This window comes from Sipha flava, unplaced genomic scaffold (genome assembly GCF_003268045.1).
Source record: "Sipha flava isolate LNK unplaced genomic scaffold, YSA_version1 212_pilon_pilon, whole genome shotgun sequence".
NCBI lineage: Eukaryota > Metazoa > Arthropoda > Insecta > Hemiptera > Aphididae > Sipha > Sipha flava.
The window spans coordinates 427909-448739 of NW_020272825.1; the positions used below are offsets into that span (position 1 = coordinate 427909).

The 20831-nt window shown below is 30.6% G+C and overlaps 1 protein-coding gene across 1 annotated transcript in view; it reads left to right on the forward strand.

Moving 5' to 3' along the window:
* Positions 1-1528, forward strand: part of LOC112682849 (rho guanine nucleotide exchange factor 17-like) — a 92164-nt gene extending 90636 nt beyond the window's left edge. Inside the window, exon 20 of the mRNA XM_025553599.1 lies at positions 198-1528. Coding sequence (XP_025409384.1) covers positions 198-430 — 233 coding nt within the window. The 3' untranslated portion in view covers positions 431-1528. The remainder of the gene's footprint in view (positions 1-197) is intronic.
* Positions 1529-20831: the final 19303 nt, after the last annotated feature.

Consider the following 20831-nt stretch of genomic DNA (forward strand, 5'->3'; position numbering starts at 1 on the left):
ATACATTTACATTTACTTACGATTTCGAGAGGTGGAGGGTAAACCTTTTTAAATAGAAAAATAAAACGCAACGACATAATTATCCAACAGTAACGTGTATGTGCGTCGGCATGCATTTCGTTTGTCTCGTCCATTCGTTTTTTCGAGTTTTTCATGTTTTATTTTTTTATTTTTTTTTGCTCCATACCTCTGTCTAGGCGTACCACACGGTCATACGGGTCATGTACGGTTCTTGACGCTGGTCGGTCATTTGCCACAGAACTTCTCCAAGCTGCGGCGGCAGTCGTTAAACCAGAGAAAGATTAGCTCTTCTGGCAAACTGTTGCTGATATCCGGCGGAGACGGGTACGAGGACTTCCGGTCAACGGCCGCGTCAGAAGTGGCCGGTCGCGAGGACTCTACCAACCACCTGTTGCTGTGGCACGTGTGAGATGATGATAGATACGATGGCACCGTAACGATCAACAGTCAACGTTCATTATAATATTATTATTATTATTATTATTATTATTATTATTATTACTATTACTATTATTATTACTATTCAATAATATCTCGACACGTAATTTTATGCTTATCCAAAACCGCACTCGTGCAATCCGTTTTTGTAGGACAACATTAAACTGATCGTTATTTGTATGAATAATACATACCGTAGGTAGAGACAGGACAAAGTTGACCAAGACTCTGCTTACTCCCCCTCAGCTGCCGTAGCAACCAATCACTTAGAACGATTTAAAATGTTTGAACTTTTGACGGGCCAATGATTTGCGCCGCCACAAACATTTAATTTTAGTTTTTTCTTCGTAGTCCGTGACAAGTATTCATTACTTAAACGTCATGACTTTGAGTTCGATGGTTGTAGGTGACTAACGGTTTTCGCGCTCCCTACTGAAACACCGTGATTAACTGTTACACACACGGTTCTACGTCGCACAAATCGGAAAAATTGTTTTTTTTTTCACATACGAATAGTAATAAGAATAGCAAAAATAATATATGATAAATACGAGTGTAGACTACTATGGTTCTTTGGCCAAGGCTTCAATATTTTTGCAACTGTCTCGAAATTTCTTTTATATCTTATCCAAACGTCGTTACTGTTGCACGCATACAAAGTCATGTTAGCTACACACAATATAATATATAATTTCTAACTGTAAAATTCGGATTGTCACTGAATTAAAATATGGAAAAAACTGTAATATTCTATGAAATGGTCCAACTGTTGGATTTTCTCGTATTACCACACGTATCATGTTTTATAGTTAATTAATTTGTTGCACTGAATATTTGTTGTTTGTAACAAAGTGAACTTTTCGCGATAACTCAATAATGAATGATCATTAATTCGTTGGAGTTTAATTTTTATTATTATTATGTATTGTTTTTTTTCTTATGATTTGTCTTGTTTATACAGTTACTATTGCAATTTTCTCACTATCATTAATACTATCATTATAATTATTGTTTATAATACCGATTTTTTTTAGTGTAACTTGTTAAAGAAGTATAAAATATAGTTAATACCTACGTTATTATTTTACTAAATAAATTAATTTTATAGAAATTAATTGCAACTATACTTATTTTATAACAATATAAATGTATACATATATGTAAGATGAAATTTAAATTTAATTTTAGCTAATTATTTCGAGTGAGAATTATATATATTATAATAGGAATATTAGGTACAGTATTCCTATATTTTCAACTTTAAATTATGTTTTAAAAACCGTTTTCTTAATGTTTATAAATCATTCTAAAAAATTATTATTTTTTTTTTTATTTATTAAGCATATTATACCATTTTGTATGTCAAGTAGATATGAATTTTATAAATTTAAATTTTTAAGTTATGAAATTATTTGTTACCAATTGTTATTGTATAATTAATAACATAAAAAATTAATTGGATTAAAAATTTTAATGAATACATATACCCGTAAGTTTCCTTTATGTCTTCTATTTATAGTACATAAATGAGTGTTAAAAATAAATCCCAAAATAAATTTATTCAATAAACCGTTGTTAAATGCAATTTTTTTTTTCATTATTATTATTATTATTATTATTATTATTTGACAATGAATTATTTAACCATACAATTAAGTACAATAAGTAATAATGAATAAAATATTTTTTTTTTAACATGGAAATTGACACGATGTAGAAAGGCTCACAATGAAGCTACCTACTTTGAATACTAGAGAGGAATAATTTTAATGAAAGATGTCTCTATACTACTTACATTTGAGTCTTCTATTGTTTGTAAATTGTTTGAGTATATTATTAGTAATGAGATCATATTTTGGGACTTTTCCATTTTTTAATTTGGTGATTGCATATTTTATTTCATTTGGAGTGAAGTGTTTTAAGGATAGAAAAGCGGGTAGAGTGCTGTTTAATGATTGGTTTATTTTTATTAAATAGCTGTTGGATGGGTTAATAGTTAATAGTTGGGTTTGAATACTTCAAAAAAATATTCGGCAAATGAGGATCAATTTATCTATGTCAGATATGGTTAGTTTGTTATTAGGTAGTTTGATTGGTGGGGTTAGTACTTTATGTTTTAGTATGTTTTTCGTTTTATGCCAAAGGGAGCCGTCGGTTAATTGTAGTTTAGTGATATTATTTTCATAGCGTTCAGTGTTTATTTTATAAAATTATTTTTTTAATTTATTTAATATAGAATTTAGTGTAAGTTTATCTAGAGGCTGTCTAGTTATTTGCCATTTGGCTCTAGCTTTTCTTTTTTGGGCTATCATTTCTTTTAGGATTTTTGGAATATTATTAAATTTAATATGGTTTTTTGGGATAGATGTAGAATCTGAAACTGAGCATTGAATGTTAAAAGTTAATTTAGGTGCTGTTAAATCGATGTCGAGTGTATTTTTAGTAGTATTCTTAGGATTATTTTGTCATCTATGAATTGATTGACATTTATAGCGATTGTGGGACCAACTTTGTGGGGGCCGACCGACAGCTGCACATGTTAATCAATAGCCCGGAGGGACAATCCGCGTTAGGTGATTCACACCAATATTGTTCATGGCATTTCAAGCCCCCAAGTGCACCACAATTCGGCGGATTATGGGAGACCGTAGTGCGTTCCATGAAAAGATTATAAATCCGTGTCATGGGCAATCATCACTTCACTTCTCCTATGAAGAGTTCACGACAATATTATGTCGAATGTAGGCTCAATTCACGAACACACACACCGTTTCGTCCGACCCCGCCGACCTGGACTACCTGTCTCCGGGCCACTTTCTCATCGGCCAACCACTGCTTGTCGTGCCGCCTAGGACATCGACCGAGGACAAGTCCAGTCTCATGAACCGATGGAAGTTATTAGATCAATGTCACCAGTCGTTCTGGCGGAAATGGTACACCGAATACTTGACCACGTTTCAAGCACGCATGAGTGGTCTACAGGGGCTTCCAATGTTCCCTTAATTGATTTCGTCGATGTCAGAGAAAACCAGTCACCCCCATTATCGTGGCGAATGGGTCGCGTGATAGCACTACTGCCAGGAGGCTTGACAAAATTTGTGTTGATGAAACCCATGGTTTGAACGGTTACAGTTTTTAGCTATACACGATACTCGTTGTTGATGAATATAACACGTACGTTCTTGTTAATCGCTCCCAGTTATTTTCATAGTGTAATTAACTTTTATTTCTTATCTATATTTGATTAATATTTAATAAACCATGTCTGTTATATGTGCTACTTGTTCATTAGATATTTCTAAATTTTCTGAAAGTGGTATAAAATGTTCAATTTGTATGCTTAACTTTCATATTCAATGTGAATCATCTAAAGAGGGAAATCTATCGAATTCATTGATATGTAACTCTTGTGAGATATCTCGGCTTGGAAATCGCTCGAAATCAACTTCTTCTCCTACATTGATGATGACAATTGATTCCATAATAGGTACGTTAAGGGAAATGAAAACCACTACATCCAATCATGAAAAGTCATTTGTGTCTTTGAACTAACTCCAAAATGGATAATATTTCTAACCAGATTAACTCTCTTATTGAAGAAAATAAGTTGTTTAACAATAGATTGAATGACCTTCAGCTCAAGATGTCAACGCTTTCTACGGAGGCTATCTTATTTGAGATAACAGAACGTCAATCCAAAGCTAATAATCTCATTATATGTATTTAACGCAATTGAATCATCTGCTACTACAACTTCTACTGATGAAACTCTAGTTTCCAAGCTACTGTCCTCAATCAGGGCCAACATTTTTCCATCAACAATTACAAGACTAGGCAAGTTATCAAATAAGCCACGTCCGATAAAAACTGTTCTTTCATCTACTAGTTATGTTTTTTCTGTTCTCAAGTTAAAACACAAACTACGTGATATTAAAAAGTTTAATTCAATACGTATTTCATCTGATCGCACACTTCTTAAACGTAATTATTTTAAAAACATCGTCAGTCAATTGGAGGAAAGGAGGAATGATGGTGAACGTGATATAGTGCTGAAATATCTACGTGGTGTTCCAACGATTTCAAAAAACGGTCAAACTTTTTTGTAAACTTAAATATTTATTACCAAAATGTCAGGAGGTTAAATACAAAAATCGACTCTATTATTTGTAATTTATCAATTAATGATTATGATATTATTATTTTTACCGAAACCTGTTTATCGCCAATTACCTATACCGCTCGTTTGGGTTATAATCAATATAATGTTTTTCGGAGTGATAGAACTAGTCTTACGATTCCAAAGGTGGTGGTGTATTGCTAGCCGTTAATAAACGATACACGTCATTTTTCTTATCTGTTTCTCCCACATAGTTGAACAATTATTTATTCTAATTAAAATACGCGGTGTGTCCTTTATTATCGGTGGTGTTTACTTCCCACCATTAAATATTGCAGATTTGTACGTCTACAATTTCAATTATATTGATTAATTAACTAATAAGTACACTAATTCTAAATTAATCTTATTAGATGATTATAATTTACCTAAAATAAAATGGTTATCAGATTCTACCTATCTGAGGCCTGACTATCCCGTTAATAGTCTAATAGAATCTGAATTTGTCTCTTCCTTTTCATTTTACAATCTTACTCAATATAATAGCATTCAAAATCCTAATCATGATATTTTAGATTTAGTCCTCTCTGATATCGATAATATTATAGTTTCACCAGCACCTAGCCCTTTACTTAAAATTGATTCAAACCACCCTCCATTTTTCATTGCATGTCCTTCTTTATGTCAAACTCCTCTTGCATTTTCCGAACTATCTTATAACTTTAATCGTGAAGACTACACTAATCTAGTTCTTCACCTTGGTTCCATTAATTGGGAACTTGTGTTTAAGGACTTTAATGTTAATAAAGCCTTAGAAATTTTTTACGATATAATTTTCGACGCTATATATAAATATATTCCGGTGATTGTTACACATGAACCAAAGTTTCCTAGATGGTTTTCTCCTCAATTAAAATAACTAGTTTTTGAAAAAAAAAATTCCTATGCTAAATTTAAATTCTCTGGTAATGTAATTAATAATAATCAATTTTCAAATTTAAGGGCTCAATATAAACTACGTTCTAAAATCGATTATACAAACTATTTATCTTCAGTCCAGAACTCTATTAAACATAATCCGTCAAATTTTTGGAAATATTTTAAAAATCAAAAGTCACTTTCTCTACCTAACTCAATGCATTTAAATAATAACTATAGTGTCGATGCTAACAAAATTGTTAATATATTTGCTAAACATTTCTCTTCGATTTACAAAAGCCACCCACTCGTTACAACATCTACTATACTACACTATCGAATAATTCAATTTTTCCCCAATTAAATTTTCCGAATGCTTTAAATTACGCGCTATCTTCTTGTCACATCTCCTTATCTGAAGTATTTGAATCTTTAAACTCTCTCCGTGACTCTACTTCGCTAGGTCCTGATTTAATTTCCAGTATTTTTTTTTATACGTTGCAAATATGCAATAGCCCCTCCCTTTTTTTATATATTTAATCTTTCTTTGGCATCGGGTGTCTTCCCAGATTATTGGAAATCCAGTATAATTTCATATCTTCTGTGTACTGTACATTTAAATTTCTTTACAACCCATGTCGTAGGAGGAAAGCATATTTTTGTAAAAAAAATATAATTTGATCGATAAGGCAAGGTGGGGTACAATAATTACAGAAAATTTTTTCAGGATCCCTTGGCTTACATCTAAAATAGCCAAGCATTCATTACTTGATATGAAATTATTATTGAGAAAGTTGTATACGAACATTTTTGATATTACTTGATATCCTGGTCATGGTCGATGGAACAGCCACTTAGAGAATAAAAGTATAATTAAATATACATTACGTGATAGTAGGCTAAACTACTGGACAAAAATAATATTTACTATCATGGAGCGTGAAAGTGATAATTATTATAGTAGTACACTTGATGGTCTTGATTTATGTAATATTAAATCTGAAAATCATAAAAAAAATAATTTATTGAATTCCTTATGTTCGTATAGATATATCTGTTACAGCTTTATCACAATTAGAGATGGATAGAGTAGGATATTTCGGTACAAACAATGAACAGCGTTGGAATTAATTGATAAAATATATATATTTCTTTTTTTTTTTTTTAAATATATTCAATCTGTTTACAAAATAAAAACAATAGGTAATAAGGATAACTTTAAGGATAATTTACAAATATGAGTCGCGTGAAGAGGAGAACATTCATTAACAGAACCTCAGAAATTTTTTATTTTTTTTTTATTTTTATTTTAGGAGATTTCTAGACCAGTTTCTTTTTAATCGACGAGGAATTCGTGGTAAAGCAAAAGAGGACATGTTACGAACGAGGAGGTTTACGTGGTTTGTTAATTTTGAATAGAATTTTTTGTAGTGGCTTTTTGCAAACTGATTTACTGTTTGAATTTTTAGATCATTATGGAGGGCTGCATTTGTTAGGTACCATGATGCATCGGTGATAAGTTTTAGGGTAGTTGATTGAAAGGCTTGAATAGGGTGAATGTTTGCGAGTTTAGCTGGGTCCCAAATTTGGATGTCATATGACCATACTGGCCTGGTAATTACTTTGTATAGGAGTTATATGGTTTTGAGACTTAAGTTTGATTTTAGTGGAGGTCTAAGTTTATGGAGACAAGAGTTTATTTGTGTTCGTTTCTGCTTGGTGTGGTTTTACCAGGTCAACCTTTTATCTAGAGTTATATCAAGATATTTGGTTGACTGGTGAAGTGGAATTAGTTTGTTATTGATTTTTAGTGGGGGACATTCTCTTTTGTTTAGTGAAAAATTTACTTGAGTGGTTTTTTCGTCATTGATTTTAATTTTCCATTTTTTGGCCCAAGATTCTATTTTATTAGATATGATTGTAAATTTTGGGATGCAATATCAGAAATATTATTTGACGAAAGTATCATCAGCAATTACGACTAATGAGGCGAAAAAAGTTTGGCTTGTTGTAGGTATATCAGCGGTGAAGATATTATAGAGTATTGGTGAAAGGTCATTACCCTGAGAAACTCCAGCTTTAATATTGAATAGTAATATTATGAACAGTCGAATAACTATTTTTCAGACGAATGGAAAATGACCGATTTTCAATATATGACTTGATATTTAAGTAATATTACGAAGGGAGAAAGTGTTTTAGTTTAAACAGAAGCCCGTCATGCCAAACACGGTCAAAAGCCTGAGATATATCAAGAAATATCCCGAGGCAGAATTGTTTTGTCTCAAAGGAGGCTTAGATTTTATCTGTGATTTTATGGATTTGGTGTATTGTGTTGTGTTTGCGACGGAAACCGAATTGTGATTTTGGTAATATGCTATGTTGGTCGATTATTAGTGTAATTCTGTGTAGAATTAATTTTTTGAAGAGCTTTGAAAAAATGGGTAGTAAACTGATAGGACGATAAGAACTGATGAGGTGCTTAGGCTTATTTGGTTTAGAAATCATAATGATAATTTAATACTTTAATGCAGGAGGAAAATAAGACAAACGAAGTATAGCATTATAGATATGAGTAAGAAACAGGATTGACATTTTTGATAGGTTTTGGCTATTTTATTTGTAATCTGGTCATGTCCTGGTGATTTTTTTGGCCGTAGCTTTGGCTGAAACAATTTCAGCAGTGGAAATCGGTTTTACGGGAAGAGATATGGGCAAAGAGGAGAACAAAAATGAATTTACTAGATTCGCGTGATCTGGCGTAGAATTTAGATCAGGATGAGGAGAGTAAATAGATGATAGGTGATTACCAAAAAGATTTGCTTTCTCTACGTCAAAAATAGCTAATGATTTGTCAGGTTGTTCAAATGAAGGTGTATTATCACGGTGATTGATTAGACTTTTGGTTGTTTTCCAGAGGGAGCCATTTTTGGGACTCAGAGTAGTTAAATATTTACTAAGCTGTTTGGATCTGTACTTTGCTAATTGAATTTTTAAATCAGTTATGAGATGGTTATAAATAGTTTTGTGTATAGGATATTTTTTTCTTTGCCATAATGATCTAGCCTGAAGTTTTACTTTTATAAAATTAACTAAGAATGAAGGAAGTGAAGTATGATAGTTTGGTAGGTTATTATTTGAGGTATGGAAAGAAGAACTTGATTCAATTGCATATATATAATTATATATTGTTGTCAATAATTATTATCAAACATCTTACCTGTAGTGATATCTAGACACTATAGCCATTAGACTGATTGGGGGTGATAATAAAAATAAATATTGCATTTATAAAATAGTGAACATGTACGTTCCTGACCTGACCTTCTGTAGGTTACCACGCGGTTCGTTTAGGTACATATCAACAGCACAGAAGTATAAAATATAAAATATAGACAAAAGAATAGTTTCGTTGTAATTATTGCGCTGATGATTTAATCTGCACAACCATAAAGGTGTAATAAACGATGTGATATTGTAGAATTACCACTTAACGGCAAAGTATTATCTGCGCACCTAATCATATTTTTGCATATGTGCATTATTTAAAATGGCCATAAAACACACGTGCCGTCGCACTCGGTAAATAAAGTTATGATTTTTCCCACGTGCCAAGCCGTAGAAAAACGTCATGAATGTACATGCTCTTGTGTGTCTAAAATAAATAAAATTTCGACACTGAAAATTCGTTTGTTACAGGAGACTGCAACGGTTTAACCAGCCACGAAAACGTGTGTAACAGAGAGGTTTTTAGAAACGAAAAAGGCGATAAACTCGGTTCCCATCGGTTAACGATTACATTGCACACGAGAGGTGTTAAGTTTAGGGTACAACTGGTTCTCAGGTTACGAGTAAAAAAAAAAAAAAATTTTTTCGTTTATTCTAAGATTAGCTGCGGTTGGGTTTCGCATCTTACATCGGCGGAACCAAGACATCGTCTGCCGTTGACACATTTGAAACGTATTGAAACTCAAGAAACTCGACGATAACCTACCCGACGCCTTGTCCAATAACATTACGATATTGCAATAGTATCGATATTGAACTCCCCCTTTTGCCCAAAAACACCTTAACTCCGCACATAACTTTTGTATACATTTTTGTACATAATTTAAAAAAAAAACAATCAGTATTCTATCAATTGGCTGTCGTTATATAGTTTTATGTTTTTATTTGTTATAACAACTAAAATCTAATAAACTAAAAAAATTTATAATAATAAAGACAATATACAACAAACATCGTTGTCGTTCATATAAAATTAAATGTAAAACAATTATAATGCAAATTAAAACTAAATATCATTAAATGGTGCCAAACTTTTTACAAAATTATATCTATCAATTTTGCCGTCGTTCTATGTTTTTATTTATAAATTCCATATTGGTTTTTTGTTTAATTCTAACTATCCTACTTTTATTATTATTAGCAGAATTCATTCGTATGTAAGAATCCATCTGCCTAATAAGTTTTTAATGAAAACTGCAATATTTGGATGTGCCGAAATAAATAAATTACCAAATTTAGCATAAAAAGACTCACAGTTGTTTGTTGTTCTCTCCAATGTTGCTTCTTTTTTTACTCAAATACTGAGTGGAAATGTTGCATCGTTTTTTACGTATGTTTTGTCTAAGTAAGTGATCATTTTTTTAATTCGTGAATCCTTAGATTGGTCATTTTTAAAGTAATTTTCAAAACATAGTTTTATGTCATGCGGACTTTAGGTGTTAAAAATATTTTTAGAATGCGGATATACGGTACGTTAATTTTTTTGACCGTGCATGCGGAGTTACGGATTTACAAAATAATTTTATTCGTGCGGAGCTACGGTGCGTCCGTTAATTGTTGTGATCGAAAATGATCCACCACAACTAGAGAACGGATTTGAATGCAAATTATGTTTTTCTATTAATGATCGAAGACATTGCTTTCCGAGCACAACGTTTATTTCATTCGCCGAAGGTTAAAAAATGTAACGTTTTTTTTTTTTTTGTATTTTTAAACTATTTTTAAGACATTTTTCTTATTTTTCAAACCATTTAGTGCCGTTCCCTAATGAAACGGTCGAAACGGTAGCGACAAACAATTGGAAAAATAACTGCGAAATAAACCGTGTCAATGGTCGATGTAACGTTTACACACTAGTTCGTTGTTGGGGCAGATATGCCGACGGATATTCAACCGCTGCGTCGACTTATTTCAATACGCACTCGTTTGGTAAATAATCGATAGCAGAATCCGCTGCGGTACTGCACATGAAACGTTGTACAAGCCACTCAATCGGCTCGTTATGAATGTTTCAAGTTCGTCCGGCAGCGCAAGTCACCGGTCCACTTATTTTCACCGTGTGTCAAAACACTATTAAGATCAGTGCAATATTTTTCTGTGAGCTAAAAACATAATTATTAAAAATCATGAGGTTAATGAAAATAAAAAGTACACATTTTAAACATTTTAAAGACAACTTTATTGGAGGAAGTGTACTATCCAAAATTCGATAATTTTTCTAATCATATTTTGTACTTATCTGCACATTTATTTGTGTTAAAAACTTTTTCAGTTATTATATAATAAATATTATTTAAGTCATCATACATTGTATATGAGGTACTATATAGTATAGTATATTATATATTATTATTATTATATTATAGTATAGTTTAGTATATTCTTTAGGTAATCAATAAACAATTTTAAATTCAATATAAATTCACTGTTATCATAGATAATCAGTTAAATGCTCCACAATTCAACCAATCGTTATGATACGAGTCACTTTGGTAGTCTAATTATTTATTTATTTATTTATTGAAAAACGGGACGTGCCCAATTACATAGAATATTAGCATAATACTAGGAAAAAGTTACATAAATTACAAAACTAGAAATATAAAATATTAGATAAAGAGCGAACAGACATAATAACATAATAACTAGAAAAATGTTGCATAAAAATACAAGTATAATAATAAAATTTAGAGCGAACAGACAATAATTAGTGCCAAACACTCAAAAATAGTGGGTCCTCATTGTCTAGTTTCGTCATATGGACAATAGGACGATTTTTGAGATAGTTACAGCGGCTAAAAGGAATTTGGAAAGGGAAGGAGCATCTGGAGTAAAAACATGGAACTCTGAAATTAAGTTTACTTAGGAGGACAGGGGAATCTACATCACCATTTATAAGTTTAGTAAGGAACGAAAGATTAGCTTGTTTCCTCCTGTCAGATTATAAATTATAAATTAATATAAATATAAATATAAATATAAATATTTTTTTATAATTAATTATAAAAAAACTCGCTGAGTAAATGTGAAATTTTAATCATTTAAACTTTCAAACCGTGTAATTATAAATATTAAAATAGATTACCTACATTGTAAATGTGAATGAAGTAGTGGTGTCTAGACTATATGAAATGTACGCAGCTGCTGAATAGAAGTTGAACACCTATATGAGTTTATCTCAAATCAAAATGATGTTATATAAACAATTTAGATGTATGATTTATTACATTGTATTATTTATTATTTATTAAGCACAAAGAAATCGATATAATGTATGTGCCTATATTTGGTATTAATCCTTAGTTTTTTGAAATGTTAAATAGAACTAATTTTATATTGATAAATTTCTCTAAATAGTTAATGATATTGTGTATGCTTAAAAAAGATCTCGAATTCACTTCGAAAATGGTGAATCATAAAAGGAAAAAATTTCATAGGAAGAATACATCTTTTTTTACAGTATTTTACTCTGGTTTAACTGTATTTAATTTATACGAAATACTCGTATTAAAACCATTTGAAAGCATAGAGTTCTTTTTTTTCAAAGTACTTACTTTCATTTGCACATGATTAATTATTTGTTATCTATAAATGCATTTGAAATTTAATAATTACATGGTACAAGTACCAATAATATTACTCAGCAAAAGTACTAAGAATAATCGCACAGATGAATATAATATTTACTAACAATTTATAAATATTGAAATAACATTAACTTGTTAAACAAATAGATAATAGTAGTGCATTCATATAGGAGAACACCATAAATACCTGAATAGTTATGTTAATCAGAGTAACCCACTTCATGTATATCTAAATTATTTGTTTGGAATGTAAAGTCGTAAAGGCTCGGTGGAATTTAGATGAAGTCATAACTATTTTTGTTTATTTATTTTTTTTTGTTGTAAAAAAAATTTTTAATCGTTAGAAACGAAAATATATTTTTAAAGTTCCTTAGCAAATTCACAAATCCTATTAATGCGTCGATTGTATTTTGAATAATTATATAATCTGAAAATTGAAATTGGTTTGTACAAAACGCTCAAGTTTTTCTTAATATATTCTGTGTACATAAAAAGCTGAATATTGCTCAAGCGTTTATAGTAGCCATCGTTTCTTCGAAGTATTTATATTGAATAAAAATACGTAGCCAAGACGTTCAAAACGAGCATATCCAATGATATGCCTAACGCCTATATTTAGTACAAGGAATCGAAATTATCATGTATTTAACTTGCAATCATTATACGAGTAATGCATTGTAAAATGATACTCAGTATACCTAATGTATCAAAGGTTTGCACAGAAATTTTTCTCAATGTTCCAAATATTGCCTCTATATTATAATAATTTAATTTAAAACTTTGCACATGATTATTACTTTTTAGACATTGTGTTAAATTGTTAATAAAAATAAAATTAATACTATATAAATTTACATTTAATAATAATTTGTATTTGTGGCTTGTATATTTGATTATAACTCCAAAACGACTATTGATTCACATACAAGTAATTTCACATAGTTTATTTGTTTATTACACTATTACAGAACCATACATTTTAACTTCAATGAATAATCGTTATAAAATAAGTGAATAAATCTAAAACTCTAACTACCCATAGGCACAATGTTTTTCGAGGTGTGCCGATTACCAGTGTTGGGACTTATCTAGATAAATTATCTAAATAGATTTTCTTGTCATCTTTTATCTTATTTAGATAAATAATGCTAAGTTATCTAATTACTTATCTAAGATAAATTTTTTACTTATCTAGATAATTGTTAGTATTCTTGCCAAGATTAGAGCTATTTTTATTCTTGTACCGAGACGAATCTAACAAATCAGAGAACATCAGAATCAGTCCAGCCGTTCTTGAATTATAAATTCTGTAACTAATCTGACTTTTTTTTATACATATAGATTTTGTATTCATAATAATAATTCGCGTATTATTAATAAGTAATTATTATTTCTTGGTATGACATTTTGATTGTATTTTTACGTCGGGAAAATACTTTTGGTATTTTTAAAATTAATTTCTTATTTTTCCATGGAAGTTCCAAATATAGTAGGTTTTTGATTTTAATGTAACCCATACGCTGAATAGTCATTACTTCACTCTTGGAACCCGTAAAGTCGTAACTACTTATAGAATAATGAAAATCATCAAATTAACTAACCTAACCTTAATTGTTGTTAACTTAAAATAATTTTTTATGTATTCTGTATTGGTTATTATTAGTTGTATTATTTATATATTCATCTTGATATGTACAGAACAATTTTCATTTTTTTTCATTTTTTGTATAACATTTTAGTGATTAACTATCATTAAATAGTGTACATTATAATATAATATAAATATATATATATATATATATATATATATATATATATATATATTATATAAATACTGCTTAATGGTACACTACATTACTATAATAAAAATTAAACACTAGATACCTATTGATAATAATGATTATAATTGAGTTTTCATAGATATTATTAGACTATAAAATATTGACAAAAAAAATAATATTTTTTGAAAATATTTTTTTTTTATCCAGATAAAAATGAAATTATCTTTTATCTTTATCTAGATATTTTAATTTTTTTATCTATTATGTTTATCTAGATGAATTTGGACAAATTATCTAGATAAATGTTGCATTATCTATTCCCAACACTGCTAAGTGCACATTAATAATTAGTCTATCATTTTCTTGGCCTTTTATCGTCCTTGAATATTACATTTTTCTTACCATATTTTATAATATTCTTCATAGCGCACGTTCGCGAGTGTCGCGTGGCCGGCTGGCAAAAATATTTTTCAAAGGCTTCGCAAACATAAATTGAATGGGCTTTATTTTTCTGCTTTATACTATTCATTAAATTTATTTCAGAGAATCTTTCTTCAATACGCTGGCTATATTTTAGGAAATCTTCATTTCTTAATGAGAATGGGTTAATACAGTTGATACAGTTAATACAGTTTTTCCGCAGTCATAAGTTCGAATGTTAACTTGTTAACTGACCGAATGGTCATATAAGAGAAATGTTTTACTTAAGAAAGATCGAGTGTTCGAACATTTTAACTATATAATATGATATTTATTGTTTTATCAATAATATTGATAATATTGTCAGGTATCTTCCATAATAAACCTATGATTATCGAATCGAATGAGACGGCGAAACCATAACAGTGATGATGGAAAAAATATTTCCGTTTATAGATAGGTTCATTTAGTGTTTCTAGTTCATTTGATTTGTATAAGTAATTGAATTATAATTTATTTATTTAATTATAATTTAATCTAATTAAATATAAGTGTCAAAAGTAAAATAATTTCAGATGTATAAAAATTTAAATATAATAACACTGACTACATTTTTGGAGAAAAAAAAGATGAATTATAGCTGTCTCACTTAGGTTTTCCTCTCAAATGTATTCCTTGACTTAATATCGGTTTACCTTCTTCTTTACCATCATACAATTCTTAAAAAGATGTATACATATTGTATAATACTGCATAATTTTTTTTAGTAAAATCTAAATTTAAATTATCGTACGGATAAATAACAGAGTTTAAAATAACTTTTATGTTAGCTAATTTACAATGTTCGAAAATATTTGCATCTTTTACAATATAATTTTTTAAATTCTTTTATAAACCTATCACGACATATCACGGTTTTTCTAATTTTGATGCTGTTTTTAAATTCCAAACTATATTTCTAGATTTTCAAAATATGTAAAAATATATGTGATGATTTTTTTAATATCATGTAAAAATTTACTCTAAATATTTTTTACACATTTTTTTATTTGACTAAAATAATTTTCATTTATTCCATTTAGATCATATGAAACCTATGAATATCCAAAACTTGGAAAATCAACACAACAAACAAGCAACACTAAATTAACCTACCATATAAACGGAAATACCTTAGCTATTAACACTACCACGGTCTCACCATCTAGGTCGATTCGATGATTAATAGGTTTATTATGGGAGATATCTGACAATATTATTGATAAAATTATAAAATTATGTAGCATGTATATTAATTCAAATGTTCGAACGCTCAAATTTTCATACACAAAACCAGACTTGGGTAAAATACTTTTTAAAAATTTCGCAAAAAAAATTTAAACATCTACTTTTAAGGGCCACCCTTAAAGTAATAAAATCATTTAAAAAGAGATGATTTAACGGTATTCGAAATACAGTATTCAGAATACTCGTTATAAGTATTCAAAATACTTTATTGAATACTTTCAAAAAAAGTATATAAAAAATAATAATTGTATTAATTTTTTGTAATTGTTAAAAGTATTTTCGAATCTGTTATTGAATACTGTGGAATACGTTGGTTTATTCGGGTTGGTTGCTGTTCTTACTGCGTATTGCAACATCAGTTGATTTCTCCGATTATTAAGTGGTTGTTCTCCAGTAATATTGCGTATGCTGTTTATGGGACTACTTCTAAATGCACCGGATGCCATTCTTAAGCCAGCATTATGGATAACGTCAAGCATTGTTAGTGCTGAGTTTCTCGATGTCATATATAAGGGGGATCCGTAATCCAAAATTGATCTAATTAGTGAATTGTAAATGTTTATTGTGGATAAACAGACAGGAGTCTGCTCCCCATTTCGTGCCTGAAAGTACTTTGATAATGTTCAGGCTTTTTTTGGCTTTGTCTTTTAGCTTTTTTATGTGTGTGGTCCAGGTTAGTTTTTCGTCGAAAGTAAGACCTAATATTTTTAAGTGTTTTGTGTAAGGAATTATTTTGTTGTCCATTTTCATAGTTGGTTTTTTTTTAATTTTTTTATCTGAAAATATTATAAACTGGGATTTTTCTGGTGAAAATTCGAACCCTGTATTTTTGCTCCAATCGTTTTACGAGTTGGTGTATTTCTGTAATTCTTTTCCTAATGTGTTAATACATTTGTGTCGAAAAAAATATTGCTGTCATCCGCATATATTGTAATTTTTCCAAGGATGGGTATAAGTTTAGATAAGTAATTGATTGCGATTAGAAATAATTTTATACTTATGGATGAGCCTTGGGAAATTCCGTTATTCAGGTTATATAAGGATGAATGTTGTCCACCAACAGCAACTTCAAATGTTCGGTCGATTAGGAAATTGTGTATGAAATATAAAATGTTACCTTTAACACCCCAGTCTAGTAAAATTGAAATAATTCGGTATCTCCGTGTCATATTGTATCATATACGTTTTTTGTATATCGAAGCTTACCAGTCCCATATATTGTTTGCATGCAATTGTTTCACATATTTCTGTATCAATGTTTACAAGGCAGTCGTAGGTCGATCTGTTTTTCCGAAATCCAAATTGTTCTTCAGCGAGTAATTTATTTTTCTCTAGAAACCAGTTAAGTCGAACGCTAACTATTTTTTCGAATATTTTGCTCATTATACATAATAGCGATATAGGCCTGTATCCTTGCACTACAAATTTATTTTGGTTAGGTTTATGAATTGGGATGATAGTAGCTTGTTTCCATTTTTTCGGGAACTTGTATTGTGTCCACATTTTATTAAATATTTCGAGTTATGTAATTTTTCCTATTTCGGGTAGATTTTGAATAAATTTGAAGGAGATGTCATCTGGTCCACAGCAGTTGCTCTTATGTTCATTAATAATGTTGTCGAGTTCTTTTCTTGTTATTATCAAATTTAGGTTTGGTGTATCAATATGTTCAACTGTGGTTGGTTCCTTAACGTTTATATTTTGTTTTTAGATTTCGGATTTGTACTTTGAGAAATTTGGTTCAAAGTTGTTATTATCGCTCATTTCCTGAAAATATTCACCTAGTGCGTTTGCTATTTCTATCGGTTCTGTAATAATGGTTTTATTATTATTAGTTCTGAGTGATTTAATATCCGTTACTTTTTGAACTCCTTTTATTCATTTTATTTTGTTCCACACTATATTAGGATTTTCAAGGCAGGAAATTGATGACGTAAAAGTGTTCCTCGAGTTTGTTTTACAATTTTTTATAATGTATTTAGCTTCAGCTCTTTGTTTTTTAAGTTCAATTAGATCGATTATGCTTCTGCATTTTCTAAATTTATTTAAGGCTTTGTTTTTGATTTTAATTATATTTTTACATTCTTCCGACCACCATGGTACAGACTTTTTGGTTCCATTGTATTTATTTTTTTTAATTATATTCATTCCAGTGTTATGTATTATTTCTGTGAAAATATAAACTATTTCGTCTATGTTTTTATCTTCCAATGGGAGGCATTTTTCAAGTTTAGATTGAATTGTATTTGAAAATATTTCCCAATTAGGTTTTTTTAAGTTCCATTTCTCTTTGGTTTTATATATTAAAGTAGAGTCTCGGTTATGGATTTTTATGATAATAGGCCAGTGATCACTATTATATAATTCTTGTTCCACCACCCAATTCAGATTGGTTAATATATTTGTAGATGAAAAGGATAGATCTATGGCCGATACGGATCCATTGGCGGTATTGAAGTGCGTAGGATTTCCGTCGTTTAGTAGTGTGGTATAGTTATGGTCAAGCATTTTTTCTATTTTTTCCCCTAATATCGATATACGTACTTCCCCATAGAGTGTTATGACTGTTAAAATCACCGGTTAGTATATAGGGACGTGGTAATTGATTAATTATATTTTCTAGATTTTCGATTTCGAAATCATGTTGGTTTGGAAGATATATGTTACAAATCGTTATTTTTTCTTTTATGTGAACAGTTATTGCTGTTACTTCGAAGGGAAAGGGTGAATTTGCGTAGATTGATGCTCCTCCGCTGGTTCGACCTCTGACGGAACAGTTTTTTGAATAACCGAAGTAACCTTTAAGTTCTGCGATATGGTTTTCGGGGAAATTTGTTTCTTGTAAGCAGATTACCAAGGGAAAGTATGAATTAATCTTTTGAGATCGTCAATTTTTTTATAGAATCCATTAATATTCCATTGTAATATATTATGATCTGTATTTGTATTGTTTAATTTAATTTTATGCATGCTAATTATTGTGTTTGGTATGGATGTTGGGTGTTAGTTGATTATGAGTGTATTTGGGTATACATATATATATATATATATATATATATGTAAGAAAAATATTTGTAATATTTGGTGATAGAGTTAATGGCTTTACTAATCAGTTGGGTTATCATTAGGTAATGAACGGCCTTCCGTATTTAAAGTAGTTGCTACGTTGTGTTCTTAATTAATTGATTCAAATAGTTTGTTTGATAATCGTGTTAACCTATTTTTCAAGCTTTGCGATTTAATTGCCGGCCTGACCAACTCAATTGTGTTTAGTAAAGTTTTGGTATCTGTTCCATATTGTTTGCAGATATCGATAGGGTCTTAGTTACCTTGTATATTTATTAATATATTTTTAAGTTGGTTTAAGTTTATATTTAGATCTTTATTATTTTCTATTATGTTTCTAGCCGATTTAATATGATTATTAACGTTGTCGATAAGTTTTTCTGTTGAATTTGATCTTATTAGTTTTTTAGGTTCGTTACTATCTTCAATGTTGTCGGTCTGTGATTCAATGCTAAACGAGCATTTTGAGGCTACGTGGCCAGTCATCTTGCAACTGAAACACGTTACTTGATCATCAGAGATGAATATACGGTGATTTGTTCCGTCATAGTTTATGAGTATGGAACTGGGCATTTTGGGTGTATCTTCTGCTTTAACAAATAGTTGTCTTCTAAAACTGAGTATGTGTGTATATCCCTCAAGCAAGTTCTTTTTTTGGATATGAGCTGTTGCCTAATGTTTCGGCGAATGTTATTGTTGGATTAAAGGTGGTGGTGGTAGGTACTGGTTGGAGCTGTTGTTTCTGTTGGCTAGATGATGTCATATTATTTTTGATTGTATTGGTTGTAGCTTTTGAATTTTGAGACGGATTGCCATTTGAGTGTGGGATTTTTGAGATAGTGACCTGTAGTTTGTTAGAAGTTGTTCTAGGTGTGCTTCGGTGAAGCGAAGATTCCTTGGATAGGAGGGGGCGTATGATGAGTAAAACTCATTCTGTACGGAGGTATACGAAGATATAATTACGTTATATAAATTCCTTACCTTGACCCGTACATGTTGGTAGGTATTATTTGTGGAAAAATCGGATAAACCGTCGTGATGTAGATAACGCGCTAAACTTTATTATACACGACTGTCGCTATCGAAGTGTGCCACGGAACTAAGTTTTTATTTGACAACGACTTAAGTGTGTATAATTCTGACATATTTTATTGTTTGCTAAAAATTCATTTTTCAATACACTTTTTATTGTTTGATTTAATTATGCCTCATCCACCCGTGATAAATTTCCTGCGGGGACGCCCATGCGACGAAAACCGTTGCGTTTTAAATCCGTCCCCGCGGACGGGTGGGTGATACACTGCACCGGATGTCCAGAAGATCGCACATCGGTAGACCACAGGACGGCAAGGTGGCGCGTCAAAAGACGTGGAGAAAACCGCGGCGAATGGTTTCATTAGAAAATGTCGGCTGCGCGTACGTATGGACGAACATTTTATTTATTACGTTTATAAATAGACGTGCGAGTTAGAGAATAATACAACCGAATAATAAACGTGGCGTTTCGTTAAATATGAATGATACGCAGAGGGCATCAATCCAACACGCGTCATCCCCCACCATAATATAAAAATAAAAACTCGTACGCATACCTTTTCGTCGAATTGTTAAATACTTTAACGGCAAATACGTCAAATACTCACGCGCTGGTCTCCTACACATTCGCGCAATATCTTCTACAGAATGATGTTTGTTTGAATAGTCACCGAGTAGTGGTCTACTTGTTCAAGCGAAGACGTCGCGTTTTCATCGAGTCCGTACGGTGAATTCGGTTTACGGTTGAACCTCATTAAAATCCACATCATATATTATACCCTTATATCGTGCCACAATTTCTTTTAACGTTTTCCATCCGATAGTGTCGACGTTAATGTGTATCCGTACGCAGTGGCGCACAGAAGATTTTAG